Genomic DNA, 24,476 nt, shown 5'->3' on the forward strand with positions numbered 1-24,476 from the left:
TGATATTTTCTTATAAAAATTTTATTAGTATATATTAATAAAATTATCTTGATTTGAATTTTTTTCATTTATAATATAATTATTAATATTTATATTTGACTGTTTTATATCTAAACAATATGTGTGTGTATTTATTTATTGTTTGTTTGTTTATTATTTATTAACATTGCTCGTCAACATGTTCGATTAAGTTAAATGAATATGTTTGTGAACATTAAACAAATGAACATGAACATACATAACTTTAAATAAACAAACATTAATAAAAATTTGAAATTCTTAACGAATACAAACTAAACATGAATAAGTTTAAAAATAAACAAACGAACATAAACAGAAATTTATTCGTTCAAGCTCAATTCATTTATGGCCCTAATTATCAAACTATGTAGTCCAGACCAGCTCTTGTAGGCTCTTTTCCGAATTCAACGCCTTTATTAATTACTAATGAAAATACAACGATGTTCAAAATATATATAAATGAACATATATTGGGCGATTAACTGTTAGATTTGATGGATGGATGGTCATTATTTCTCATTTGAACATTGCGGATATTTATTTATGTGGATTTGGTGCGGGCTGGTTTCATTTCTCTAATTTTAGCCTCAAAATAATTTTATGTCTGAAATGACATTGATATCTATATCCTCTAATTTCTTCACAGCCAGAAAATTGCTTGTAAAAATCTGGTCCGATCCCATCCATCCCATTGACCCAAAGCACTTTCTCTCTTGGAGGAAATGTAGCAACTGTACCTATCTGTGGCTCAAATTATGAAGTGGCATCACGGACACAATCTTAGTCTTTTTAAATCTTATCGCATATATGCACCGTCCTACTACATATTCACCACACATTCCTTATACTTTCACTTTCATCCATAATTTATATGCTAATGTTTTAGCTGAAACACCAAATTCAACTGCAAAAATAATATTACTAGTTTTGCTTGAACCCGATATCCATGGCTACACACGCAAGTCTAGCTCCTTCAAGGATCCCTGCAACAACCAGGCTTCCTTCTAAGGCCACACACTCTTTCCCCTCTCAAATTCAATGCTCTTCCACGGTTTCTCTCTCTCTTTCTCTTTTCAGGATTTGGAATGAAGTTTTTTTGCTACCTGTTTTGCTCTTGGGATACTCATTTCGGTTTTGTTTTGTAGAGATTACAAGTTACTGAATTCTCTGGACTGCGATCCGCCTCATGCGTCACATTCGTCAACAATGCTAGAGATGCGTCCTTTTTCGATGTAGTGGCTGCTCAACTTACTCCAAAGGTTCGTTCACTGCTTAAGATTTTGTTTTTTGAGTTTCAATGTTTCGTTGGATCGTTCTCAGCCTTGTACACAAGCTATGGATTTCATTAGATATAACCAATATAAAAACTAAAATGATCAACGCAAAGCACCTAATTGTATATGGTACTGATCACTTGAAACTGTGTTGGAATTTAGACTGCAGGTGGAGCAACACCTGTTAGGGGCGAAACAATTGCCAAATTGAAGGTTGCTATCAACGGATTTGGACGCATCGGCAGGAACTTTCTCCGATGTTGGCATGGCAGGAAGAACTCTCCCCTCGATGTGATTGTTGTAAATGACAGTGGTGGTGTCAAGAATGTAAGTAACTCTGACTCGACCTACTGAGATTTGGTTAGTTTCAATGTTTTCATTTTATTAACCACGATATACATAAAATAAAAAACACAGGCTTCACACTTGCTGAAGTATGATTCAATGCTGGGAACTTTCAAAGCTGATGTAAAAATTGTTGACAATGAAACTATCAGTGTTGATGGTAAGCCCATCAAGGTCGTCTCTAACAGGGACCCCCTCCAGCTTCCGTGGGCTGAACTTGGCATTGACATTGTTATCGAGGTAGGTCGTTGTCCTTAATGCTTTAAGATTTTTGCCATAGATTTACACTTCTACCATCATCTAGTATAGCACTTCATTGAGAGTATCAATGATAACAGAACAAATTTGACATGCATCTGGCAGGGAACAGGAGTCTTTGTAGATGGCCCTGGAGCTGGGAAGCACATACAAGCTGGTGCCAAGAAAGTTATCATAACAGCTCCAGCTAAAGGTGCAGACATTCCAACCTATGTTGTTGGAGTCAATGAAGGGGATTATGACCACGAGGTCTCAAACATCATAAGGTTGGTTTGGAACAGAGTTGCCCGCTAATTAAGCAATCATGATAATCATTCTCCATTTCTTTATTGTTATAGTGGTTTAGAATTTGATGGCAATTTTATGCTTGCAGCAATGCTTCATGCACCACAAATTGCTTGGCTCCTTTTGTGAAAGTCATGGATGAAGAATTCGGTAAGCATTGCTCGTATTCATATATCATTTCATAGCTTAAACATTCTAGGACAAACTTTTTCGGTTGTTTAGGCTAATTCCCTGCGTGATAACAGTTCAAGATTTGCTAATCTCCTTTCGCTTTTTGCCAGGCATTGTCAAGGGTACAATGACAACCACCCACTCTTACACTGGAGACCAGGTAAAATCATACTGTTTAATCAATCACTCTACAGTAAAGTCTACTGAGGAACCCAGAAGTTGCATATTCTCAAAATTTTGGTTTTATGATAGATTATTTGCTGAAAGAATTAACTGCTTCAACAAAGAAGTAAACTAGAATTTTTGGTTGTGATTGTCCAGAGGCTCTTAGACGCTTCACACCGTGACTTGAGGAGAGCCAGGGCTGCAGCATTGAACATTGTACCAACAAGTACAGGTGCTGCCAAGGCTGTCTCCCTTGTGCTTCCTCAGCTCAAGGGCAAGCTCAATGGCATTGCACTTCGTGTGCCAACACCCAATGTATCTGTTGTCGATCTGGTTGTGAATGTTGAGAAGAAGGGTATCACAGCTGAAGATGTGAATGCTGCATTCAGAAAGGCAGCTGAGGGGCCATTGAAGGGCGTATTGGATGTGTGTGATGTTCCTCTTGTCTCGGTGGACTTTAGGTGCTCTGATGTTTCCTCCACCATTGACTCTTCATTGACCATGGTCATGGGAGATGACATGGTCAAGGTGGTGGCCTGGTATGACAATGAATGGGGTTACAGGTAAGCCTAATGCAAGCAAACAAGCTAAAGTAGCTGAAAATCAGAACTTGTCAACGTTTTAATCTTCTGTATTTGTACACTAATAACTGTTATTATGTGATTGATATTTGTGATTTACAGCCAAAGGGTTGTTGATTTGGCACACTTGGTGGCAAGCAAGTGGCCAGGCATGCCTGCAGGAGGAAGCAGTGACCCCTTGGAGGATTTCTGCAAGACAAACCCAGCTGATGAAGAATGCAAAGTTTACGAGGCTTAAATGATTGCAATTTTCATTTTTTTTAAAAAAAATTGTTTTCCATGCTGGTGGTATAGTTAGTGGTCAAGATTTTCCAGTGTTCATGTTATCAATAAGCTCATTTTGTAATAACACCAGAGTGGATGAAGAGAATTTATCAAATAACATTTGAATGCATGAAGCTATCAAAAAACAGCAATAATCTTTGGATTGATTTACTTCTTGCTGTGGATGAGATACTAGGAAAGAAAGGCTCATTGTATGAATTCAATCGCGTCCGTAGTTGCTTAATTTGACTTTGTAAAATTTAATCCTTTGTATTGGACTTATATTGTATCTATCTGTATCCCTATGTGTATGCAATGTTTCCTGCCCTGAAGCTAGTTGGAAGAAAGGAAGCAAAAAACTCAGCATCCAACTTGAACTTTGAAGTATTAACCATAGATTTCATTATTATGGCCCCATGTATGCATCACTTTGGCAAGTTACCTCTAGAATTTAAAAAATTCTGTGAATTGTTATTGCACCAAATGAAACTCAGTTTCATGAAAAGGCATGATACTGTTGGGCGATGGCAGAAGCAGTTTCCATGCCAGACCCGGACCTAGTATCGACTGTGGACTAGGAAAGAATCCAAGAGAAAGGATGTACATGGAAAGTGGAAATTGAATTGCAAAATATACAAGGATGACTGGCAAAAATATTAGTTAGCATTACATTATCATCCCAATAAACGGACTGTGTTTGAAATCAAAGTCCTAATATATAATATAACCTAAAGTACACAACCAATGCTTTGCCTTTGAATACATATAAATAGTTATGTCGCTTTAAAGATAAAAAAGGGGTGACTCACATGAACGTGTCACAGTTTCAGTTAGGTATGCGCAACTCCAAGGAATGAAATGAGAAGTAATTAATGCATTGCTATTGCTCCTTTCTCTCCTCGGGGTCTTAACTACCAAATTCATCATCCCTTTCATTGTCTACTTTCCTTCTCTTCTGCCCACTTCTTGATTGCTCTTCTTTCTCATCCATTAGTGACAAAAACCTCCGCAGCCGTCGAGAATGTGAGCTATCTTGACCAGTAATTGAAGCAGATTCAGGAGCAGGAGGTAGCTGCTGCAATATCTGCAGAAAATATATGAAAAGGGCAATGATGCAAGCAACCCCACAAATAAGGAACAGACCCCAGAAGCTGGATAGATTAAGTTGGTTTGTTTCTATCTCTGTACTCTCTAAACTGCAGGTGCTTTGCATCAGCCACTTGTCATGTATTCGCTGCAGATCACCATTCTCAGCGAGTGCTAGAATTGCAGTTGACATATCGATTGCCAATGGAGAGTCCCGAGGAAATGCCTAGGAAGAAATTATGCATGCAAACAACAGGTCAGAATATTATGCGACTTCAAGGATGCCTGCCAATAATAGGTGAATTTCAGTTTTTCATTTAATGGATGCATGAATTTAAGGAAAAAACCTTGTCTTCAGATGCCATGCCACAGAACAACTAAAAATGGTCAATGATAATAATATGCATGTGATGTGATGTTATTCCAATACTCATGATCACTTCTGACAAGGATAGAAAATAAATACTCACAAAACCCCAGCCACTTTTGGTAAATTCTTGACCTACAATCTTGAATGAGCACTGGCTCGAGAGAAAAAGCTCAACATACGGACGTTCATCAACTACAGCAGCGACACCTCCATTTCCAGGACCACGTTTGAGTGCCAAAGCATAAGCTTCAGGTGATCCAAGAGATACAAGCCTCGATCTAGATATGTTAAGTTCCTCACTTAGATATCGCTCAGCAAAAGAGCCTTCTTGATATCCAATAGGCTCATTAGTAGCTGCCAAGCTTTGAATTCCTTTAATTGAAGAAGATAAATGCTCCACTGTGAGGATTGACGTCAGACTTGCAGTGTAACTGGAGTTGATTATTAAAACCACAAAGAGCCATACAAGCAACACTAAACGGCCAAGAGTGCTCATAGTATTCTCTCCTGCAAAAGGAATATAAAGTGGCCGGCTTAATCAAACTTTATCATACACCATTTCTGCCTTGCCTTTTGATTTATTATTATAGTGGGAACTTCACTTACTGTGGGCAAAGAACATAGTTGAGAAGCTAAACCTGCAAGGATAGCAAACAAGTTGCAAATTATTTCACATCAGGAAACAGCTAAAAGGGATGAAAGTAACTGTACACTTTGTTCTAGAAAAAGAAAATAAAGTGGCATGACAAACATAAACAATCAGATAACAACAACAACAATAATAACAACAACAACGATAAAGAAAAAGCTTACTGTAATTAAGCATTATGATATTGATAGTATTATGCATCCAACCTAAAACCAATAGGTAATAGGTGGAGGGCCGCAATTTCAATATAAGACCATAGGAAGCCAAATAGACGTGGGATAACATCAACAAATAGATAACAAGACCAAAAAAGAGTGATATGAAGGGGAGGGGGAAATGCTTGTGACAGCTCTCATTATTTTTTACTACACAATGCACTGCTCGCAGATTTCTCTTTGCAGTGCCATTTCAAGATTGACAGAAAAATTTAGTCTCTTGCTCTTCAGTTTGCTTTAAATTATTCTTGACCCGACATGAACAAATTTCTTCACATCAAGGATTAGATATGCTATATTATGTAAATACTCCTATCCTACTTGCAAACATACAAATGCATCTACATCACAAGAAAATAGTAAACTTTATCGCTCACCATAAAATGGTTATAACTTGTTGTTTAGGTGGGCCCCTAAACTCATCATTTATCCGGTGCTCCAGGATCCAAACCACTATTCCGACAATGAGAAAGAAGGAACCAGTGACAATCCACATACGGCGACTAAATGGCTGCAAAAAAGCCCAAGCACCACTTCTCTCTTTCTCCAACCGAGCCACAATGACCAGCCCAGATGAAACATAAGGCTGGGTAAAATCAACTATCCTTGTCCGATTTGTAACAATGGCAATGTCACCGACAACAGCATCGAATTCCTGCAGGAATGGAGTTCGACAATTAGCCAGCAGGAGAAAGCAACATCTCACATATGATGAAATAACATAGTAGTCACACTCGTAGTGATACTCACACCGGTTGTGATCTTATTCACAAGCTCTGTATAGCTTGGGTTCTTACGACCATCTCCAAAGGAGATAGATTTATATGGAACAGCATATGGTAACAAATTAACAGCGGCTGTAAATACATCTATACAAAAACCCTTGAACATATCAGTTCCTCGAACCTGCGATACAAATTCCTTGTAACTGACTCTATTTGGAACACCAATTCTCAATAGCTTTCCATTGTTCGGGAAAACCCATCCACGAGGCTTAGACAATGTCTCTCCTGGCCAAATTACACTATATAGTTTTTGGTTTGCACTTGAACGGTTTGGTGGTCTCGTATAAAGTGTCTCTGGGGATACAGTGGATAAACCAGAATAGTTTGACCAGTAGCCAATCTGTCGAATCCCAGTTCCAAGCACATTAATAATATCATATGCAGGAAGAATAAGAGACCTGTCTGAATTAAACTTAAGCGGGCCTGTCAAACCAACAAAATCACTTAGCAATATGTTCTTCAGCAAGAGCACTCCATCATCGAAAATGCTCATTGCTTCAAGGTGGAGAGCACTGCCTGCCATAGAGCTTATCCTAGAATCATTAGAGAATGAGATAACCCCACCCTGGTTAAAAAAAGCATCAAGAGAATGAGCAAGCAGCCAAACTGTATCGTAAGCATAAAGTCCATAAGCGTTCAACTGTGGAGAACCTCCAGTTATGCGGTTCCACCTAGCGAAAAAGGCTCTTTTTCCATCCGAATCAGGTGTGTGTTGACGCAAAGTTAGAACTCCTTGTATTTTGTCCATGGTCTCAGAAGGCAAAGGAGACTCAGAATCTAAAACTAATGAAAGCCAATCCGTAGCTATCCATACATAACCATTGCCCATCATTCCAAGATGGTTTGCAACAGAGAAAACCTTAAACCCTGCTCTTCGATTTAAATGCAGAACAAGAATTCGAGATTGCATTAATGCAACCTTAACAAGAACATCCATGATGGCACCCTGAGTCACTGAAGAATCTGGTTGAATACCTACCTTGTAGGAGATTTTGCAGCGCCTCTCTGCAAGTTTATCATTCAATGCTGACACACCATTTCGCCCCCAATCATCATCTATAAAGATTGCAATGACCTCCTTCCAACCGTAATGGTCAATGATATCAGCCACAGCAGTCATTTGATACAAGTCATTCTGTGCTGTCCTAACAAAAAAAGGGAACTGAAGGGAAGAAAGGGTGGGATCTGTAGCTGCAAATGACAGTAAAGGAACTCGGAGTTCGCTTGCAACATGTGATATAATAGGAGCAACCACAGAACATTGGGGACCTATAATGGCAACGACGTCAGTCGCCATGTACCGCAAAGCTGTTATTCAACACATAAATTTGAGTATATTAATTATCAGTAGCAGACAATATTCTTTCTTGACCATTATATGTAAGAAAAACAAGTAATTACCAAAAGCAGATAATGGATTGTAAATTACCTTCGACCATGCCAAGAAAGCCATTGCAATTGGTATCTTGCAGTGTAACACTAAGTTTAGTTCCTTTGAGAATGCTTGAATTGGAGTTGACATCTTTCAGAGCTTCATCAATAGCAATCTTGGCAACTCTTCCAATGATAGAGTCAAAATTAAACATTGCTCCAATATTAACAACAGCTGGCTGAGTGGAAGCATTTCTACCATAACCAATTTGAAACACCCCTAAGTGGAGAGAGAGTAGGAAAATAAAGCCAGCCACATTCATTTCAGTCAACTATGAGACCAACTTGACCGGCACAAGATGTATTGAGTCCACTATTGCCACCAATCGTTTTAGAAACTCTAGATATAGAAGGAACTAAAAGTTTCTCAGATAAAACTATTAAAGATATATTATGCAAATATTATGTTACAGATTAAGATCCAAAAAGCTCCAGTAGCAAAAGAACATGGAAGGGCACAGAATTTCAATGACCAATCAAACACTACTAAGGAAAGGCCATGTCTATTTAACCTTATTTATAAACAAAACCATCAATTTAACCTTACCTACCACCCCGTGCTTCATTATTCTCTATATATTTGATTGAACGATGAAACCAATGATAAAATTACCCAAAAAGAATCTAGAGACGGAACCAATAGAGGTGACAGGTAAAATAAAGAATGTGAACATATGATAGTGGAAATCAGAATCAGATTCCAGGACTGAATCAAACCTAATAAAACATACCAACATAAAGCAGCAAGACTCAAGAATAGCACATTCATTCATGAGGCCAAGTGGTAGTATAATATTATTTATTTGGGAGAAAACGGAAACCTAACAAGAAGTAACTGTATAAAGCTCCTTATCTCAAACTCAATTAACGAAGTAAAGAGAGAAAAAGCAGAGGAAAAAGCACAATAAAAAAATAATAAGCAAGTGATAATAAAGCAGGAAGGAAGCTATAATATTAAAAAAGGCCAGAAGAAGAAACACAGTCAGCAGCTGAAAAAGCAAATCTAAGAATGAGACTTGAATATTTTTTACCAAACAATCCACCGGCCTTATACTTCTATGCTTATGGCTATGCGGGAAAAAGGAGAGATAGGAGGGGGGATACCATTCTTAATGGTAGCCGATAGGGTTGCAAAACCAAAACAATGTCCAAGTGAGAATTGCCAAATACAAACGTAAAAGGAACACAATCAAAGAATCAAAGTTCAGGTGCGGGGCAGAAATGAGATTTTACTCAATAAGCAACTTACAAGGGTTCCATTTAGGACAAAGATTGAGAAGAAGTATTTGTTAGAAAGGGAAGCGATGCTTCTTGCTGTTCACCGTATTTCTGTCCTAACGTCATTGTTGGTGTTCTGTTTATCGGGGAATCAACTAAAATTAACTGAACAGAGGCACTGGAATTCGTATGCCCACGCACTAAAGAGCCACGAGTTCAATGAGGGATTTGAACTTTCAAAGCGTTTCCTTCTTTTAGTTCAAAATAAAGCATAAGTCAAAAAAGGCAGCCTGACAAAACATCGCCAATTTACTTGATAATGATATAATTCTGGATTCAAGTTATAGAGAAAAGTTAATGACTGAAGCTGGAACTTAAGCATTCGTGTTGGTTGGAAATGATGTTGTAACCTTTGCTTGCTTGAAAGGTCAGAAAACTTCATGGTGTCGGATTTGTCCTAAGGGAAGTAAACTTGCGACCGTGAGTGAGGAAAATTGAGAGTGAAAGAGGGAATACATTACATACACAAATGCAAGATGAGATGAGAGCAGAGTCAGCCGATTTGGGCATTTTGAAGATGGGACCGAAAGATTCTTGTCTGTATCTTCCTTCCTTCAGCATCTGTTATAAGTATAAATGTGAAAGAGTCTCTGCTAGCTTAGCTGTGATCAAGATGGACCACTTAGCTGTGACATACTCTCATACATTTACGTTCACAATAACAATACCTTCTGTTCCATCCACATCAAATCTATTTCCTCTTGTTTCCATCCTATAGAAGCCGTCACAAAGTCTCAAACAATCATCTTACAACTGAAACAATACTTTCCCCACAATCACTGTAAACTACCCGGAATTGCCGGTTGCCGACCCCTCTATCATTATCAGCATCAAGTTTTATGATGCGGCTTATCTTGAGCCATGGACTCTAGGATGGCGGCCTGCATCGCAGATCGGCCTATTCCAAAAGACAGTGAAGAAATTGCAAAAGCAATCGAGGCCCAACGATGGTCGCATGCTGCACTGCCCAATTAACGACCCAGCCCAAACTTAATATTCAAACCTAACACTAACAGCTACTAGCTTTCTTCCTACTAACAAAAATTGCCGCGTCATTTTACGATGCGACAACAAATTATTACAAAGGGGAACGAAAAGCACACGTTAAAATCCATTAGTATCGACATGATAGGCGGTTTCCCAAATCAGAGTTAGCGGGTTGTCAGATGTTTGCGAAAATCCTCACAGGCTTTCATTCAGACGTCGGTACAGAAATGCTTTTGATGAAACTGAACCTTCATTTTTACTGAATACAAAATCTTACAAGTTTATTAGGAAAAGAAGTGAAAAATGAAATGCGAAAAGAACCCCTGCTTTTGTTGCTGGTAGGAACTTAATGTTCGGTTGGGTGTTAGATTTCTTCATTGTGTGTGATATGGAGATGAACTGGAATCCCATGGTTCATGAATTAGCTGCTGCTGCTTGCATGACGAAGACAATGACGATGCGACATCTATAAGGAATCTCTTTGCGACGCATTGAATCAGAAAATTTTAATTACTTATTGCTAGTTGGGGGATTTTGCTCGTGTATTTCGGCCTCTGAATTTATGGGATTTGTAGAATGACAATTAACACCACTGGCTTCTAGCTTTTATTCAGACTTGGAAGAGGTACGGTCAATTGTAGTCTTCCTTGTAGTGTCTTCATGACTGTTCATAAATCGATCAAGTATTTTTCCCTTTTTGCAGATTTTATTTTGGTTACTTAATTGAAAAATATTATAATTTAATCATTGAATTATTCAAAAAATTTCATTTAAATCATTAATTGTCAAGTGTTTTTTTCTAAAGTTCTATCAATAAGTTTTAAGCGACATTTGATAATTAGTAAAGTAGATTAATACCCATCAACAAATAGAACATATATTAAATAATCAATCTTGAAGATCAAAGACAAGTTGTTTTTATTTTGCTTCATAAATTTGTAACATGCAAAAGAGAATTTTTGATTAATACAAATAGAGTAAACAAAAAATATATATAATATCGATTTTAATAACTCAATGACTTAAATAACAACTTTTAAATAATTCAACGACCAAATTGCAACTTTTTTTAATTATGTAATTAAAACAAAAATTTAACCATGGTTCAGTGACTAGTTGTTTAGTTTAACCTATAATAAATATCTGCCTTGATTCATTCATTATTTTTCTATAATAAATATCCAGACAAGCACCAACTCCATGTTGCAAGCAGAATATACAGCATATGGAGAAAGGTAGCCAAACAGCAAACCTAACCAAAAACTTAGAAACCACTAGAAATGGAAAATCGAAGAGAAATTTTGTTCTTTTCTTCCAGTCTCAATTTTTCATTAGATTACTAGTTAGAAAGCACTCCAATTATCAGAAGAACCTTTCTTTGGGCTGTGATGATCTGATGGGACTTTAAATGAACCACTGGAGCCAAATGGATCGCGTCATCAAAAGAAAATCCAGGGCCAAACTCTCTGGTACTACTTATGGAGTTACAAACCTAGTATCTCAGGTTGCTGTGAAAATCCGCTATCGCCCATGCTGATAGAAACAAACCTAGAGGAACTTTATAACTGATCACTTGAAGGGGAGTTTCCAAACTCGGTGAGTGGAGTGGTGGGAACAGAGTCTTGAAATGTGAATGGACACTTCTCATCATAAAAGCTTTCTGCGCTTGGGGATTCTGTTCTTGTTGGGCGTACACCAAAATCACTTGAACCAACAACTTCATTGTGCTTGTCAGAGTCCACACCCTGCCATGTGGGATTAAAAATCATGAGTAAATATTTCAATCTGCAATTCATACCATCAGAATAAAATGGATCATAACCAGCCTTCAGACTGAGAGCTCTTAGCTCTACACAAATGACAAGTCTATCTAATCTAAATTATACATTTTTCTGTATCACCAGATAAGGTACATGTCAAATGTGTTGGCAATCTACACAAATGACAAATCTACATAACATAAATTATCAAGATGCTGAAAACAGGGGAAAAATGCTTCAAGAAGTTCAGGCCCACATTGGCATTAACAGGATTAAACGCCTAATCCCCACACACAGTCTGCATCGTCATTATCAACAGTCCCCCAAGCTGATTGACCAAAACTTCTGTCCAGAAAAAATGAAGAAAATAAGCAAGAACAAATGAGAAAAAAAAGGAGTCAGATGATAAAAATAAAAGTTGACTAGAAAACAATTTTCTATTTCAATACTGATTTGTTTCTGCATCTGCTTCAGTATTCTTTCCACAATGGTCATCAGAAAATTGTTGAGATTGACTTTCTAGTGAGTTTCTTTCAGTAGGATTGTCACGAGGACTTCTGGCAGATTCATCTTCACTGTGTATAGGCAGACTCACTCTTAATGAGATGTCCAGCAGCAGTGAAGAGATTAACCATTTTTTCATCCAAATAGGAAGAGGAATCAGAGGTCGAGCTACCATCTGGAGACACTTTTCCTCTCTGAGAGACTGACACATTTTTCACTTTGACAGAGAACTCATTGCCAAATCCTGAAATTTCAAATGAAATGCCATACAGCCTAGATAAGGTCATGAATTCATAATCCCTACCTACTTAGAGAGCTTAAGTTACCCATTTCCCATTCTTTTTCTTTTTGGCATAATCTAAATCTCCCTTCACAATTGATTGTCAACATTGTTCTACTAGAAGCTCCTCAATTCCCAGACACATAAACGCATAATATTATGGTTCAACTAGCCCATCATGCTCTATTTAAGAAATACAAGAACCAGTACAGCTATAACGCTTTTCCAAAACATATGCAATCAATAAAGACACTGCCCTGCTACACTAATACATGAATGGGGTGACATGCTGGATCAGAACAGGTTTCAACATCTTGTCCATAAGAACTAAGCAGCAAACAACTCTCCCACTGTGAACATTGAACAATCCTTCAAAATTAAATGAATAAAATGAAACATTACAAGCTGACAGAGAAGTGAGTATTCTAACAACACTTCATAAACTCATCCAGCACTTCATGAAATGACAGTTTCCAGTTCACCAAATTCAGGGTACTGAATATTTTATAATGCCAATGATTCGAGATATGAAACCATAAATTTACAAAGACATCATACTATATAAATCAGCAAGAATCAGCAGATAATGTTACCAATAGCAATTATTCTTACTATATAGACATGAACATTATCGAGTTGAGGGAGTAATTGAGAGCGGAAATGCAACAAAAGAGAAGTAAACTAGAGATGGAAGGTAAAAGAAAAGCCAATGTTTACACCTTTCAATGAGAATGCAGTGTCTTCATACTAGGCAAGAAACCTTAGATACAGACTCTAGGAATACCAGTAAAATAATTACATCAGTAATACAAGCTAGTTTAATAAAATAGACAAAGGCAAAGTATAGTTGCCTGAATTACGTATAAATGTGCGACTTAAAAATGCCAGCCATTAGAACGCCAATATCTCTGAGCATTTTCATTGCGGCGAGCATCTTTAATCTTCAAAAATAGCTTGTAAGCCTTATCAACATCATTTGCAGTAAGTAGTTTGTTATTTAATTTGCTACATATAATCTTGCTTGGGCAAAACCCCTTGCGCAAAGCCTCCTCCATAACATGTACAGCATTTTCAAGGTGCCCTATGTTGCAAAGACCATTAATGACATACTCATAAACTTCCATATCAGAAGTATGACCACTTTCTTGCATCTCATCCCATAAATTTAACAGCATTCCACTTTTACCAAATCTAGATAGCCGCTTGAGCAATAACTTATAGGCATTGAGTGATATTTGGCAGCCAAATTTTCTTGCTTTCTTATAGATCATCATAGCGGCGTGAGGTGGACCATAACTGCATAAAGGTTCAATGAAAGAGGTTAAAGACCCAATAGGGGGGACAATCCCCTGAACTAACATCTCTTCAAAAATTTCAAGAGCATCAGCCGCTTTTTGAGATTTGAGAAAAGCAGATATCAGTTTCGTGTAAGTATCCAAATCAGGGTCAAAGTTACTTTCCAGCAAAGCCTTGTAATATTTCTTACATTCATCAAAATTCTGTGTAGAAATAAAATTAGAAATCATTGCATTGTAAACTCTAGTGTCTGGAATGCAGCCTTTCTCCTTCATATGATCAAAAATCTCAACGGTGTCATCAATCTGCCCTGCTCTTCCTAAGCCCTCAATGAGGAAACTGAAAGTTGAACAATCTGGAGTAAATCCATCTACTATCATTGCTTTCACTGTCCTCTCCATTTCGCTAACTCTACCTAATTTCGACCACCCACTTACCATGATATTGTATGTCACACAATTAAACTTTATCTTCCCACCCACTGCATTGAACAACGAATTTGCAGCACCTACATGAGTTCTACGGCACAAACACAGTAAAAGCACATTCAAAGACTCAGTATCAGGCGTCAATCCAAACTCTTCTAAGTTCTCAAACATTTCCAAAGCTTTATGTACACGCCGGGCCCTAATGAAACTGTCCATTACAGCTGAAACTGTCTCCAAATTAGGTTTTAAGCCATCTTTCACCATATCATGCAGGATTTGAATCATGAACTCGAAAAATTTTCTTCTACCTAAAGCTCTAATGATTATGTAGTAACTGTGAGCATCTCTTGGTATCCCTGGCTGCTTGATTGCCCAATTGAAAAACAAAACCATAGCTTCACCGCCCAAATTCCCTCTATCTACGACCTTGGCAATAAGATCGATGCTTAATTCCACCCTAACATTTGACAGACCATTTTCTATTGCAGTTCTACCCCTCAACTTTTGCAGAAAAATCCCTCGCAATTTCTCTTCGGGCAATAAAAATTCATCAACGTCTCTACTTTCTATTTGTTTCACCGGATAACTCTCCTTATATGGATATAGTGGAATCGTCGTGTTGATATGAGAAAGCTGAAACAAGTCGGAGAGTTCAGTAAGAACGCGACGCTCGTCGACGTTACACCGGTTGTGTGTTTGATGAAATGACGGATCATTTATTGAGGAATCGGGAATACCATTAATAGTTGAAAATCGGAATACAGAAAGGGACGAACTAAAGTGGGGCAAACGATACCTGCCACTGCTAAAACTCAAATACCATCCAGGGAGTCGCCGGAAATGAAACGCCATTGAAAAGCACTTCTCGGTTACTGGTTTGATCTAGAAATGCTGAGCATTTATCTTTCTTTTGTTACACTCGAGAGTCGAGACTGAGTTTTGTATTATTGTATAGGTGAATTTTATCGGTAAATTTCCTAATTCGTTATCCAACTTTCAGTTTTTTTTTATTTTAATCATCTAACTATTAAGATTTGCAATTTAATTATTGAAATTTTTAATTTTAATTTTTTTAATTGCTGTAGTGCTAAATCTTTGACACCTTAATAACGGGGCATAAAAACAACTTTTTATGACATGACATTTATTTCTTCTTTCTTTATTTTTTGATTTCATCATCTTCTCAAAAAAAAAAAAAAAACCTTTTATGGTTTCCTCCTCCATATCACATAGTTGTTGGAATCACCATTCCTCGTCATCTTCTTTGATTATAGGTATCGAGGTTATCATCCTTTATCACACAATTTGATTAGATTTCTCAAAATTTATATTAAAATTTACGAATTTTAACCTAAAATTTGAAAGAAATGCTACGACATCTAAGAATCAATGGAGTCTAAAAACGAATAATCTTTTTTCTTTTTTTTTTATGTGTGTTTTGAGGTTTGTTGGATTTTAAGGTTGAAGGTTAAAATTTTTAGAACTAATACTAAATTGATATCATATATAAATGTTGGGATTTAAAATTGTTATCATGTCAGTTTAAAAGTTACCACTATTTGTTGATTGGTGACAAAAAAAAGATAAAATTGAATTGTTAGGGTGACAATTTTGTAACCCTTCTAATAGCTAAATGATCATTTTGTAACTTTTCGTAATTTGATGAAAAGAAATACTAATAATTAATTCACTACTTTAGGCAAAATAAAAAGAAGATAAGGGAAAAATAAATAGAAAATATTGATTTCAATATTATTAAATCAAGTAAAATAATTATATATTGCTTGACTTTTAAAATAAAAAAACTTATGATATATTTATTCAGACCCTGGCCCAAACACTTGTAACGACACAATCCAGCAAACCGACTAGGATCAGCTTCATATTTGAACTACAACACCGCCAATGGATTATTTCCACCAAGCCCAATTAGATGGGCTTTTACTTGTTTTTTATATTTTGATTTTAGTTTTCCTTTTTTGGCATTCTTGTAACTGAAGCAATACGCTCAAAACTCCCGCCAAAACTTCACTTCTCCCGCTTATATTTCCATTCCACAGTCTTAAGCTCTCTATAACTCAAGTCAAGCGTCCGCATGCACTTCTCTTTTTCGGAACCCGATCAAAACAATGTCTGCAGCTCTCGGAACTGGAAATGGAGCTAAACCCAGCAAAACTCCTAACCCTTACTTCATCAATCCCAAGAATCCCAAAAATGTTCACCATATTGCAGGGATTCCGGTGGAATTCCCATACAAGCCGTATGGGACGCAGCTTTCCTTCATGTACAGAGTCATATCAACCCTAGATCGAGCTCAGAAAGACGGCCATTTTCATGCCTTGATTGAATCGCCCACTGGTACCGGTAAATCACTGTCGCTTCTTTGCTCCACTCTTGCTTGGCAGAAAAACTATAAGATCAATAACATCAAAGGCAATCTGTCTCAATCCATCCCGGATCCAGAGGCCGTCACTGATCCTCTCGGTCATGGCGGTGGTTTTATTCCCGAAACACAACCTTCAACTTCAAGTAAGTTTGCAATGCTTTCTCAGATTTCCTTGGCATTCTATTTGATAGTTCAGGATCTCGATTTCCGGCATTGCTTTGCTTCAAATTGGAACTTGCTAGAATAAGTACGTTCATCTATATTCAAGGGTGCATGCGTGATTATCCTTGATTATTGTCTTAGGCATTCCTTCATCAAGCATTTCAGAGCCACCTCAGAATGAAGCGAATAGCAAGAATAAGAAGAAAATGTTGGCTCCTACCATATATTATGCTTCGTAAGTGTAATTATAAAATCAATTTAGCGTTTTGGTTTTTTTTTTATTACCTTTGGTTTGTCTGAAGCAGGCTTCATTTTAAGGTCATATTCTATTTAAATTATCCTTCTCTCCATTCCTTTTGACAACCAACTATCACTCAAATTTGAATTTGGTTCTGAAATAATCTGATTTAGAGCCTATTATCAAAGCTATGACAGGAACAAAGGTTTATGGTTTGTGTCGAGTGAAAAGGATACTAATTTTTTTTTTGTGATAGAGAATGGTTCTTGCGGAGTTGGTATCGTGCTTGGGATCATTGCTGGTTTATGCCTTTAAAATATTCATGATAACTGAGCTAATATTCTGATTTCATTAATCTTTGTAAAAAAGCTGCAAGGACTTGTATAATTGAAGGTGTGGATCTGTTATTAAGCACTGTGGTTTCCTATCAATGTCAGGAGGACTCATTCACAAATTTCTCAAGTGATTCGTGAATACAGGAAAACTTCTTATCGAGTGCCCATGGCAATATTGGTATTTTATACTTTTCTCTTTTTGACTTTCTTCTTCTTCTTCTTCTTCCATTTTGTGTGTGTGGAAAAGCTTTCATCAATTGCGTTCTGTTACATAATTTTTCTTATGTTTAACAAATTCAGATACGGAAAATTGGTCAAAATTTGATTTTTTTGAAAATTTCTCAGGCTTCAAGGAAACATTATTGCACAAATCCTCATGTCTCCAAGGAGAATATTGATGAAGAATGGTGCAATATCTGGACCTTAGAATTCTTTATTCTTACCTAGTATGATTTCCGTTACTTTTTTCATACTAAGCCTACTACTGGAATTTGACAGCAAGCTTCTGTTGAGTCAAGAGGAAGGATGCTCTGAATTTAAGTGAGTTGGTCCTCTGTCTGGTATCCATTTATGGTGTCTTAGTTTTGGTTGTCCACAATTTCACTGTCAATTTCGAAATAAGAGTATAACCAACAGAAATTACTCATTTCATGCAGAAATATGCATAAGGTCAAATGTCATCCCTCAGTTCAGAAAGGAGGCTGTCATGAGGCCCATGATATTGAAGATATTGTCAAAATTGGACAAATTGTTAAAGGTTATTCTTTTCCCGTTCAAATGTATTTCTACCACTACGTTGCTCTTCTGAATCTGACACAGGTTTTTTCTTCAATTTCTAGGATGTGCATACTATGCTGCACGTTCAATGGCAGATGATGCACAACTGATTTTTTGCCCGTATAGCTACATTATCAATCCTGTTATTCGAGGGGCAATGGATGTAGATATCAAAGGAGCCATTATAGTTCTTGATGAAGCTCAGTATGTTACTGCCAAGTTTCACAATGATTTCCTGATGAACACATGATTATTTTCTGATAAATTTTAGCAGAACCAAACATTCTATAGTATCGACTTAGATCGTGTAATTGTTTGTATATATTGGCTCTACCCTTTAGTTTTGCTGAGTTGGGTTAGCCAAATTGTTTTTGTTTTGTTTTGTATTGTAGGGTTGTTTGTTGTTTGGTTTTGGTTTTAGCATCTGATGTACCCAGAAGTTATGTACCTTTTGACCTTTCTGTGGTTTTTTACGATTGTAGAAACACTCAAGTATGTCAAATTCACTTTATTTCCCTTGGTTTTTAACTTTTCTCTTATTCCTAGTACACAAACTCCTCCAAGTCTGCAATCTCAGATGCATTCAAAAGTTGTGTTTCATTCTTGGGATCTACATAGAATAGATGTGATTTGGTTGAGCCCAAAGGATTTAAGAAACATCTCTTTAGATCCTTATATGAGTTTTGGAAATTGAGGTCAATGATAGTCGGTGGCTTGCTAAATTAGACATATAGGCAAATGCAGGTGCTTTAGAACTCATTTCTCATGCCATCTGGGATGACTGGTTGACATTTGATTTTCTTTTATATTTGTTTAGTTTGGGAAGGTTGAATATCAAGAGTTTCTTTTGTTACAGCAATTTAGAGGATATTGCTCGTGAAGGTGGTAGTGTGGATCTTGAAGAAGATGCTTTGCACAGTAGGTTACCGAACTTCTGTTTTTACCTTATCATGTTAGGATTCTAGTTCTTATAGCAATTATTGGTTATGGTAGAATTGCAGATGGAGCTTCATCAACTCAAGATGATCAAGGCCGACGTTTACCAACCATTGTCTGAAATGATAATGGTAAGGGAAGTAATTGATCATGCAACAGTGAGGTCTGATGTTATATTAGTTAACTTTTTGCTTTTGATGTCATGGATGTGTAGAACCTAATAAGTTGGATTGAGCAGACAAAGAGCAAATTAGAAGGAACAAATGAATCTAAGCACTACTTCTCCTCGTAAGTGTTGTAAAAAACTTCATTGTTGTGGTTATCCTTATCTCTCCTTGTGGGACTGTCATGTCAGCGAATATAATGGAATGCCTTAGAAAATTCTTTCTTTAGCACACACATTCTTGTTATCATCTACTTGAAGGTATGCCACTGTCTTCAAACTAACTGAGCTTCTAAAAGCTGGATGCATGCTGTAGATTGCATTATGTCTGCAATTGCATTAAATTAAATTGTGATATCATGCTTTCTTTTGTAATAAAGAAATCAATGAAACTATGTCAATTTTCACCTTAGTTCCTGCAAATAAGTTTGTTTGAGAAAGTTATAAAGTTATTATGTGTCTTTTCATTTTTTTTCCTGTTAGAATTTGGTTTTTATGGCCTTACATGTTTCTATGAACATGTCTTTAGCTGGACCGGTGACAAGGCAGTAAGGCAACTCCAAGAAGCTAACATTTCACAGCAATTCTTCCCTGTCTTGCTAGAATGTGCAACAAAGGTACTCAACAACATTTTGAGTCTTTATTCTTACTGTTTTATACTGACAATGAACCGCATTTTATTCAAGGCAATCAGAGCTGCTTCAGATACAGAATCAGATGTACTTCATTTAAGTGGCATGTCTATCATAACCTTGGAAGGTACATATTTTATTTTCTTGTTTTTATACTGCAAGCTACTTAAAATCCCCTGCAGTCTTAATATTGGTTTTAACCACATCAAGAAATGTATTACAGGACTGTTCTCTTCACTGACATATTTCTTCTCAAGAGATGGTTCTCACGTTTTTGATTATCAGCTTGCTCTACAACGATATTTTAAAAAAGATGAGAGTGAGTTTTTAATGAGTTTATTACTATATTTTTATTCTGTCATTTTAATTAGAGATGACTATAGGTTTGATATCTACATCTCTTTTGTAATATCTGTACTGAAATTAGCATAACTACTTTAAAATCCGATTCCTTTATTATTTGCATTAAGTCTGAGTAACACTATTTGAACCCGAATTAAATAATATTCTCTACCAGATATCTGGATTTGCTAAATATTTGAGTTCATTTAGTCAAGTTTATTATTATTATTATTATTATTATTGCATTTTACAAATAAGCGAAAATGGATGCAGATTTAGATATTTGAATTTGTTATATATATGCTTAAGTATTTTGGATTCAGATAATTGATATTCAAGGGTTAATATTTGCATATGCTTTAAATTTGTTGATTTTAATATGCAAAAACCAAATTGGATGTTTAAGAATATCCAAATTTACACTATCCATTGTTATTCTTAATTTTCAGGCAAACAGTATCATTGTCATGCTATGAGTAACTTTCAGGGAGAATTTCATCCATATTAATAGTAGTGAATGGGATATGTTGATCTTACAGTTTATAGTCAGAGTCAAGTTTCATAGCTTACAAAGAATTTACATAATAATAAGCATGAATTTGGAATTTTGCTGTTTGTTTTAATTGTTATTTGTTCCCTTCAGTGCTATAATAGTTAAAAAGTTTCTCAAGAGAACTCAGTTTTTGTTATTGCCATATGTTTTCTGCTCCTTTGATTAAAATAGAAAGGTTACTGATATTGTTTGCATGCAGAAAATGCTTCTGGCAGTTGGACATGTTCATTAGGTTTGTGGTGCTTGAACCCGTCTGTTGTATTCAGAGATGTATCTGATCTTTCATTATCAGTCATCTTAACTTCTGGGTAAGAATGGTCCTTATTTGAATGTTTCAGTTGCTTGCCTTGCATCAATGAACCTTCTATGCATCATAAAAAAGTATGTTCAGCTTTGTGCAACCTTGAAATATCGTCTTCCAAATTTTTTTGCAAGTTTATAGCCAAGTCAAAGCCATTAACTGCTTCTACCTATCTGGAAAGACATCTTTCTTTGGAAGGATCTTTGTAATATCTAATTGACACATAATATGTGACATCATCCCATAGGTCTGCTATCCTTTCTGAAGAAACTTGCCATTTATGATGCCTGATAATGTGATGCAATTTAGGGAAGGTTCTCAAATAAATTCTTTTGTCTTTTCCATTTACTGGTTTCTTTGGGCTCACTTGCATTTCCAAATAGTGTTTTCCACCTGTAATTTTGTTAACTTCTATAATCTAGGACACTATCGCCAATGAACTCCTTCTCATCTGAACTTGGCGTGCAGTTTGGAAACTGTTTGGAGGCTCCTCATGTTATTGATATCAAATCCCAGGTATAAGTTTTATTTGCCTCATGTTTATGATTCTTATTTCCACTTCATTTCAATTATGAGTTATCAGCTATTCTGTTACAGGTATGGTCTGCTGTAATCTCCCATGGCCCAGACAATTACCAATTGGATGCAAGTTACAAAACAGCGGATCAATATGCTTTCCAGGTATATTGGATTTTTTTTTCATTTTTTGTTTGAGTGAGAAATAATTATTTTTTGACATTTGTACATCTGAAATTTTCCTTCTGCAGGACTCACTTGGCAAATCCTTGGAAGAAATTTTCAAGATTGTTCCAGGTGGCTGTCTGATATTCTTCCCAAGTTACAAGCTGATGAAGAAGCTTAGTGATCGTTGGCATAACACAGGCCAATGGTCTCAACTTAAAGCACGAAAGCCCCTTTTTGTTGGTAATACATATTTTATCCCTTCCCTAGATCTAATGTGGTTGCAATCATTAATTTTCTTGTTAGGAATTGCTATTTAAAACTGTTTCTATGCACATTTGCCTGGCCCTTTGTATGGATGTTGGAAATGGCCTGATATGCTCGGTGTTTATAACTCATAATGTTCATTCTCAGATATCTCTTATTGGATTGGAAATCTGATCTAATGGTGTCTGTGCAGAGCCAAGAGGGGGTGATCAGGAAGAATTTGAGACTGTTCTGAAAGGTTATTATAATTCAGTATCTCAAGTCAAGAAACCTGTTCTTCAGAAAAGGAGAAGGTTAAAAAGAACAGATGACAATGTGATTGAGTCTGCAGAAGTTACTAGCCCCAGAGGGGCGGCTTTTCTTGCAGTTTCCGAGGAAAGGTAATCTGACTGGCAGGAGACTTTTTTAAGGGATTAATTTCATTGTCTAGTTGGGGACAGTGCAATCCAATTGTCACTATATTATTCCATAGGCTTGGTCATTTGTCCTATTTGACTAATTATGGAATGCAATTTTAATGTCTTATGTCTTGGCACTTTTTCATGGTGGAAATGCATTTATGCAGTTCATTAAAAGTTGATTTCTATTCTTTGCAGGTGTCAGAAGGCATAGATTTTTCTGATGATAATGCTAGGGTGGTTTATCCTTTTGATTGCTTGAGGTTTTGGTCTTTTCATATATTTCAGTCACTAACTTGGTGTTTCTGCCACTGATCACCTGTGTTCATTTTCTTAAGATTATCTGCTGTTTGTCTGTGCCTTTAAAGCACAAGGCATATTTTGTAGTATGATTGCTAACTAATTGTCATTCTTGACTATCTAAGATAGCTGTTGGCTTCCCTTCCCGAATATGTATTTTCTCACATGATGATGTTTCCAGACAAAATTTTTTTTTCTTGATTTCTGACTCCTATGACTTTGCAGAAATGATAAACAGATCGAGTTAAAGAAGAAATTATATACTTACAGATATCTAAAACCTCTGAGTGGAAATGAGTGGTACTGCCAGCAAGCCTTCAGAGCTCTAAATCAAGCTCTTGGTATGTCCTGTAAATTTCCAGCTTCTAGTTTATTCATTTGCTCATTCTTCTTGCACTGTTTATTATGTGATTTGATAATACATTAAGTCCAAGTATTTGCATGATATTTTGGTTATATACAGATGGTTGATTACATATATTCTTCCTAAATCTCCCCTTGAAAAAAAAGGAAAAAGAACTTTCTTCAGTTCAATGGTGTTATTCAATGACTACCTTTTTTACTATGCAGGGCGCTGTATACGCCATAGATATGATTATGGAGCCATCATCCTACTAGGTAATCAATTTGGATTTGGTTTTAGCTATTACACAAGCTTCTGAATATAAATTCTAACATCACACAACTTACTAACTTTTTTTTGATAATCACACAACGTACTATCAAATGAATTATAAGGGAACATCTTTGTGGCCAATGTCTAATCCCTGCACAAATTACCACTTTGCCATGGACTTGTGATAGTTCACTATTTGTCTGCTGGGTGAGCAGATATGGAAGAGAGCAACGCTCTTCCCAAAAACGTAGATGGATAGGATAAGATGTGGACTAGGGTAATCTTTTATATGAAACAGATTATTCATTGATGGTTTATTGCATTGCCTCTAGTGAGATTCATAGGCATCTGGTCGTTGCTACTTCATGGATAATTAAATGTATATATTATGATAACCAGTTCGGTTTGGGTTAAGTCTAGAACTGTTTTCTAGTTTTGCTTGTGCATATTTTGGCTAGGATGAGTTGTGCAGGGCAAGTAAAACAAATCTTTAGCTTCTGAGAATTCCCTATTTCTTTTTCTGGAGAATTTTGTCAGCTCTACTTGATTGTACCAAAGCATCAACTTGTATAAATATGTAATAATGCCTAGAAATGCAATGTACTTTACTAGTTGCACTTCTTAGAGTCTCTATTAGATGCTTTCATACAAAGTTCAGCAGTAAACAGTGCTGGATGCCAAATAGTATTAAAAAATCTGATGCTGTTTGAGGTATTTTCATTAACATAGGAACGATTAGTACCTTCTGTATTGGGTAATCGTTCTTTCAATAACAGTCAGGAAAATGGACTAGTCAATTCTCCCCTTTTCTTTTATGGGCATAGTTTTGGAAAATTTGAGTTTTTTTTTCAGATGGTTTTCATGGATGTGGTAATGGACATAATGGTTTTTTGCTCATGATGCAGGTGGCCACATTGAATGACGAATTTAGAAGTCATTGGAAGCTGAGATCCATT

General features: G+C 36.4%; 4 protein-coding genes across 14 annotated transcripts in view; 2 read left to right on the forward strand and 2 right to left on the reverse strand.

Annotated features, from left to right (window-relative positions):
* The first annotated feature begins 609 nt into the window (after positions 1-609).
* LOC107905755 (glyceraldehyde-3-phosphate dehydrogenase B, chloroplastic) lies at positions 610-3,531 on the forward strand. The gene is made up of 9 exons (XM_016832498.2): positions 610-1,072; positions 1,167-1,280; positions 1,458-1,622; positions 1,713-1,880; positions 2,004-2,164; positions 2,272-2,333; positions 2,465-2,514; positions 2,676-3,082; positions 3,203-3,531. The coding sequence occupies exons 1-9, from the start codon at positions 968-970 to the stop codon at positions 3,336-3,338; spliced, it is 1,368 nt and encodes a 455-aa protein (XP_016687987.2). The 5' UTR covers positions 610-967; the 3' UTR covers positions 3,339-3,531.
* Positions 3,532-3,965: 434 nt separating this feature from the next.
* Positions 3,966-9,987, reverse strand: LOC107905753 (glutamate receptor 3.3). Of its 6 annotated transcripts, none has more exons than XM_016832495.2 (7): positions 9,644-9,987; positions 7,899-8,240; positions 6,435-7,777; positions 6,062-6,339; positions 5,427-5,458; positions 4,921-5,327; positions 3,966-4,676 (listed from the first exon to the last, which is right to left on the reverse strand). In XM_016832495.2, exons 2-7 carry the CDS (start codon positions 8,161-8,163, stop codon positions 4,272-4,274), a joined length of 2,730 nt encoding a protein of 909 aa, XP_016687984.1. In that variant the 5' UTR covers positions 8,164-8,240; positions 9,644-9,987; the 3' UTR covers positions 3,966-4,271. The 6 variants fall into 6 exon arrangements, with proteins under 6 accessions (XP_016687984.1, XP_016687981.1, XP_016687982.1 ...); XM_016832492.2 differs by having other exon boundaries at positions 9,150-9,985; XM_016832493.2 differs by having other exon boundaries at positions 7,899-8,256; positions 9,150-9,955.
* A 1,302-nt stretch (positions 9,988-11,289) lies between these two features.
* Positions 11,290-15,365, reverse strand: LOC107905757 (putative pentatricopeptide repeat-containing protein At5g43820). 6 transcript variants are annotated; one of them, XR_005927164.1, is made up of 4 exons: positions 13,561-15,365; positions 12,375-12,673; positions 12,182-12,267; positions 11,290-11,910 (listed from the first exon to the last, which is right to left on the reverse strand). XR_005927164.1 is itself a non-coding variant. In XM_041113711.1 (2 exons), the coding sequence occupies exon 1, from the start codon at positions 15,283-15,285 to the stop codon at positions 13,585-13,587; it is 1,701 nt and encodes a 566-aa protein (XP_040969645.1). In that variant the 5' UTR covers positions 15,286-15,365; the 3' UTR covers positions 11,290-12,673; positions 13,561-13,584. The 6 variants fall into 6 exon arrangements, 1 of the variants encoding a protein (XP_040969645.1); XR_005927163.1 differs by having other exon boundaries at positions 12,182-12,270; XR_005927165.1 differs by having other exon boundaries at positions 11,290-12,267.
* A 1,134-nt stretch (positions 15,366-16,499) lies between these two features.
* LOC107905758 (Fanconi anemia group J protein) overlaps positions 16,500-24,476 on the forward strand; it is a 14,953-nt gene continuing 6,976 nt past the window's right edge. The window contains exons 1-18 of the mRNA XM_041113713.1: positions 16,500-16,962; positions 17,123-17,216; positions 17,657-17,732; positions 17,900-17,961; positions 18,053-18,094; positions 18,211-18,311; positions 18,394-18,535; positions 19,188-19,249; positions 19,325-19,398; positions 19,482-19,555; positions 19,960-20,047; positions 20,117-20,189; positions 20,286-20,381; positions 21,157-21,265; positions 21,681-21,774; positions 21,856-21,939; positions 22,026-22,182; positions 22,400-22,479. Of these exons, the coding sequence (XP_040969647.1) occupies positions 16,563-16,962; positions 17,123-17,216; positions 17,657-17,732; positions 17,900-17,961; positions 18,053-18,094; positions 18,211-18,311; positions 18,394-18,535; positions 19,188-19,249; positions 19,325-19,398; positions 19,482-19,555; positions 19,960-20,047; positions 20,117-20,189; positions 20,286-20,381; positions 21,157-21,265; positions 21,681-21,774; positions 21,856-21,939; positions 22,026-22,182; positions 22,400-22,479 (1,908 nt within the window). The 5' untranslated portion in view covers positions 16,500-16,562. The remainder of the gene's footprint in view (positions 16,963-17,122; positions 17,217-17,656; positions 17,733-17,899; positions 17,962-18,052; positions 18,095-18,210; positions 18,312-18,393; positions 18,536-19,187; positions 19,250-19,324; positions 19,399-19,481; positions 19,556-19,959; positions 20,048-20,116; positions 20,190-20,285; positions 20,382-21,156; positions 21,266-21,680; positions 21,775-21,855; positions 21,940-22,025; positions 22,183-22,399; positions 22,480-24,476) is intronic.

This window comes from Gossypium hirsutum, chromosome A05 (assembly GCF_007990345.1).
Source record: "Gossypium hirsutum isolate 1008001.06 chromosome A05, Gossypium_hirsutum_v2.1, whole genome shotgun sequence".
Taxonomy (NCBI): domain Eukaryota; kingdom Viridiplantae; phylum Streptophyta; class Magnoliopsida; order Malvales; family Malvaceae; genus Gossypium; species Gossypium hirsutum.

What these genes read in the sequence shown, in the direction of transcription:
- LOC107905755 (XM_016832498.2), top strand. Translation starts at nt 968, where the DNA reads ATGGCTACACACGCAAGTCTAGCTCCTTCAAGGATCCCTGCAACAACC. An exon ending in CTGCTCAACTTACTCCAAAG is followed by an intron (nt 1,281 to 1,457) that starts GTTCGTTCACTG and finishes GTTGGAATTTAG; the next exon opens with ACTGCAGGTGGAGCAACACC. An exon ending in ACTCTTACACTGGAGACCAG is followed by an intron (nt 2,515 to 2,675) that starts GTAAAATCATAC and finishes GTGATTGTCCAG; the next exon opens with AGGCTCTTAGACGCTTCACA.
- LOC107905757 (XM_041113711.1), bottom strand. Translation starts at nt 15,285, where the DNA reads ATGGCGTTTCATTTCCGGCGACTCCCTGGATGGTATTTGAGTTTTAGC.
- LOC107905753 (XM_016832495.2), bottom strand. Translation starts at nt 8,163, where the DNA reads ATGAATGTGGCTGGCTTTATTTTCCTACTCTCTCTCCACTTAGGGGTG. An exon ending in CTTTCTTGGCATGGTCGAAG is followed by an intron (nt 7,778 to 7,898) that starts GTAATTTACAAT and finishes GTTGAATAACAG; the next exon opens with CTTTGCGGTACATGGCGACT. An exon ending in TGAATAAGATCACAACCGGT is followed by an intron (nt 6,340 to 6,434) that starts GTGAGTATCACT and finishes CCATTCCTGCAG; the next exon opens with GAATTCGATGCTGTTGTCGG.